Source organism: Triticum dicoccoides, chromosome 5A, assembly GCF_002162155.2.
Source record: "Triticum dicoccoides isolate Atlit2015 ecotype Zavitan chromosome 5A, WEW_v2.0, whole genome shotgun sequence".
NCBI lineage: Eukaryota > Viridiplantae > Streptophyta > Magnoliopsida > Poales > Poaceae > Triticum > Triticum dicoccoides.
Genome location: NC_041388.1, coordinates 452,495,271 through 452,496,828, shown reverse-complemented (window position 1 = coordinate 452,496,828; position 1,558 = coordinate 452,495,271). Strand labels below are relative to the sequence as shown.

Here is a 1,558-nt window from a genome sequence, read left to right as displayed (position 1 = left end):
TAAATCCAGTTATGATCGATTTTCGCAGTTATTAGCTCGCTATGAGATAGGATACATGTTATGAAAAGCGAGTAGAAATAATAGAGCCATCTGATCCAGATCAAGAAAAAGGTTGAGCAAATCCGCCAAAAAAATTATGTTTAAATATCTGCTACCCCTTACATAATTGTACTACGCGTTGCTATTTCTCAAAAAAAAAACTAATTTGTGGGTGCCCGGAAAAGTTTTGTATAGTCTGCCCCCTACTATATGCTACAGTATCAATCTAACATTCTCCCTCGCGACTAGTACACTTCTGTGTCGGCCGTGCAATCAGGTATAGATGAAAAACGAGCAGGTCACTAAATGCTCTTGCTCATTCGCTCCCGGAACCTCCTGATGAACATATCGGCGGCTTGGTCGATCTCATCTTCCATGTTGAACTCCAACCCCTGGACTTCCATGTTGCTCCTGATCACATCTATCACCGAGGGCTCGTCGACGTAACAGCAATTGTCATCGTCATTGAAGATGGGGTGCAGCGTCCAGTCAGGGAAGCCACCACCAACATCCTTCTCTTGACAAAACAGTGCCAATTGATGCGTAAGATCAACGATCTCACCGCCATGGATCGCTGGAAGCGTCTTCTCGACCTTGCGCGAAACGACAGCCTTGTGGCAGTCCCCTCCCGCCTTCGCCCGGTCCGCGGCCGCCATGAGCGCGTGTATCTTGTGAGACATCACGCCGACGGTGGCCATCCTGCGCCGGAGCGAGGCGAGGAAGAGGAGCCTGGCTGCGAGCACGCCTGTCTTGCTCTTGCACATCGTCACCGCCTTCTTCAGGAGCACAGGGGCCTTGCTCATCTTCATCTTCGTGGCAACAGCTAAAGTGCTGCACTGCCTCAGGCTAGGCATGCGCAGATCACCGAACCGAAGATCGAGACGATGAGACTGGGAGTCAAGCAAGGTGGCTTCAGTTTCATGGGCCTTGTCCTGAGGCCCCTAGGATGTATTTATAGTCTGGAGCTAGCTTGGAAACCCCAACACTGTGCGGCTTTGCTGCCCATGTCATGATCAAACTTTTTGGTAGTTCAAAGCGTGTGAAAATAACATGGAGAGAGAGAGCAATTTGAGCATGTGGACTGCGCACTACATATATTTGAGGGGGAACTAAAGCTGGGTGCGTGTGGAAACTAGTTAAAGATGCAAGAAAAGCTAGAGAGATATGAGGTGAGGAAGGATATGTCGAAAGTATAGGTTGCTCCGCTCTGGTTAGGCCACAAACACTCCCTCCATCCAAAAATACTTGTCATTAAAATGGATAAAAAAAAGGTGTATCTAAAACTAAAACACGTAGTATATCTCCGTTGTTAATTCTTCTGCCCCATGCTTTGCTGTTGCTGCTGCTTTTTTTTGGAACGAAGACGCTAGAAGCGTCCGGCTTTATATTAATAAAGCCCACAGGCATCAAGTTCAACAAGATACAACTAAGGAAGATCAAAAGAAAACGTTCAGACCACGACCGTCATCCAAATTGCTGCATAAGGTTCAACGCGAAGGCAATATTACATCCAAACATA

The 1,558-nt window shown here is 47.2% G+C and overlaps 1 protein-coding gene across 1 annotated transcript; it reads right to left on the bottom strand.

The window, feature by feature from the left end:
- Positions 1-116: 116 nt before the first annotated feature.
- LOC119297624 lies at positions 117-947 on the bottom strand. Its single transcript, XM_037575344.1, has one exon. It carries the CDS (start codon positions 891-893, stop codon positions 342-344), a length of 552 nt encoding a protein of 183 aa, XP_037431241.1. The 5' UTR covers positions 894-947; the 3' UTR covers positions 117-341.
- Positions 948-1,558: the final 611 nt, after the last annotated feature.

Coding starts and splice junctions, on each gene's coding strand:
- LOC119297624 (XM_037575344.1), bottom strand. CDS start 893: ATGCCTAGCCTGAGGCAGTGCAGCACTTTAGCTGTTGCCACGAAGATG.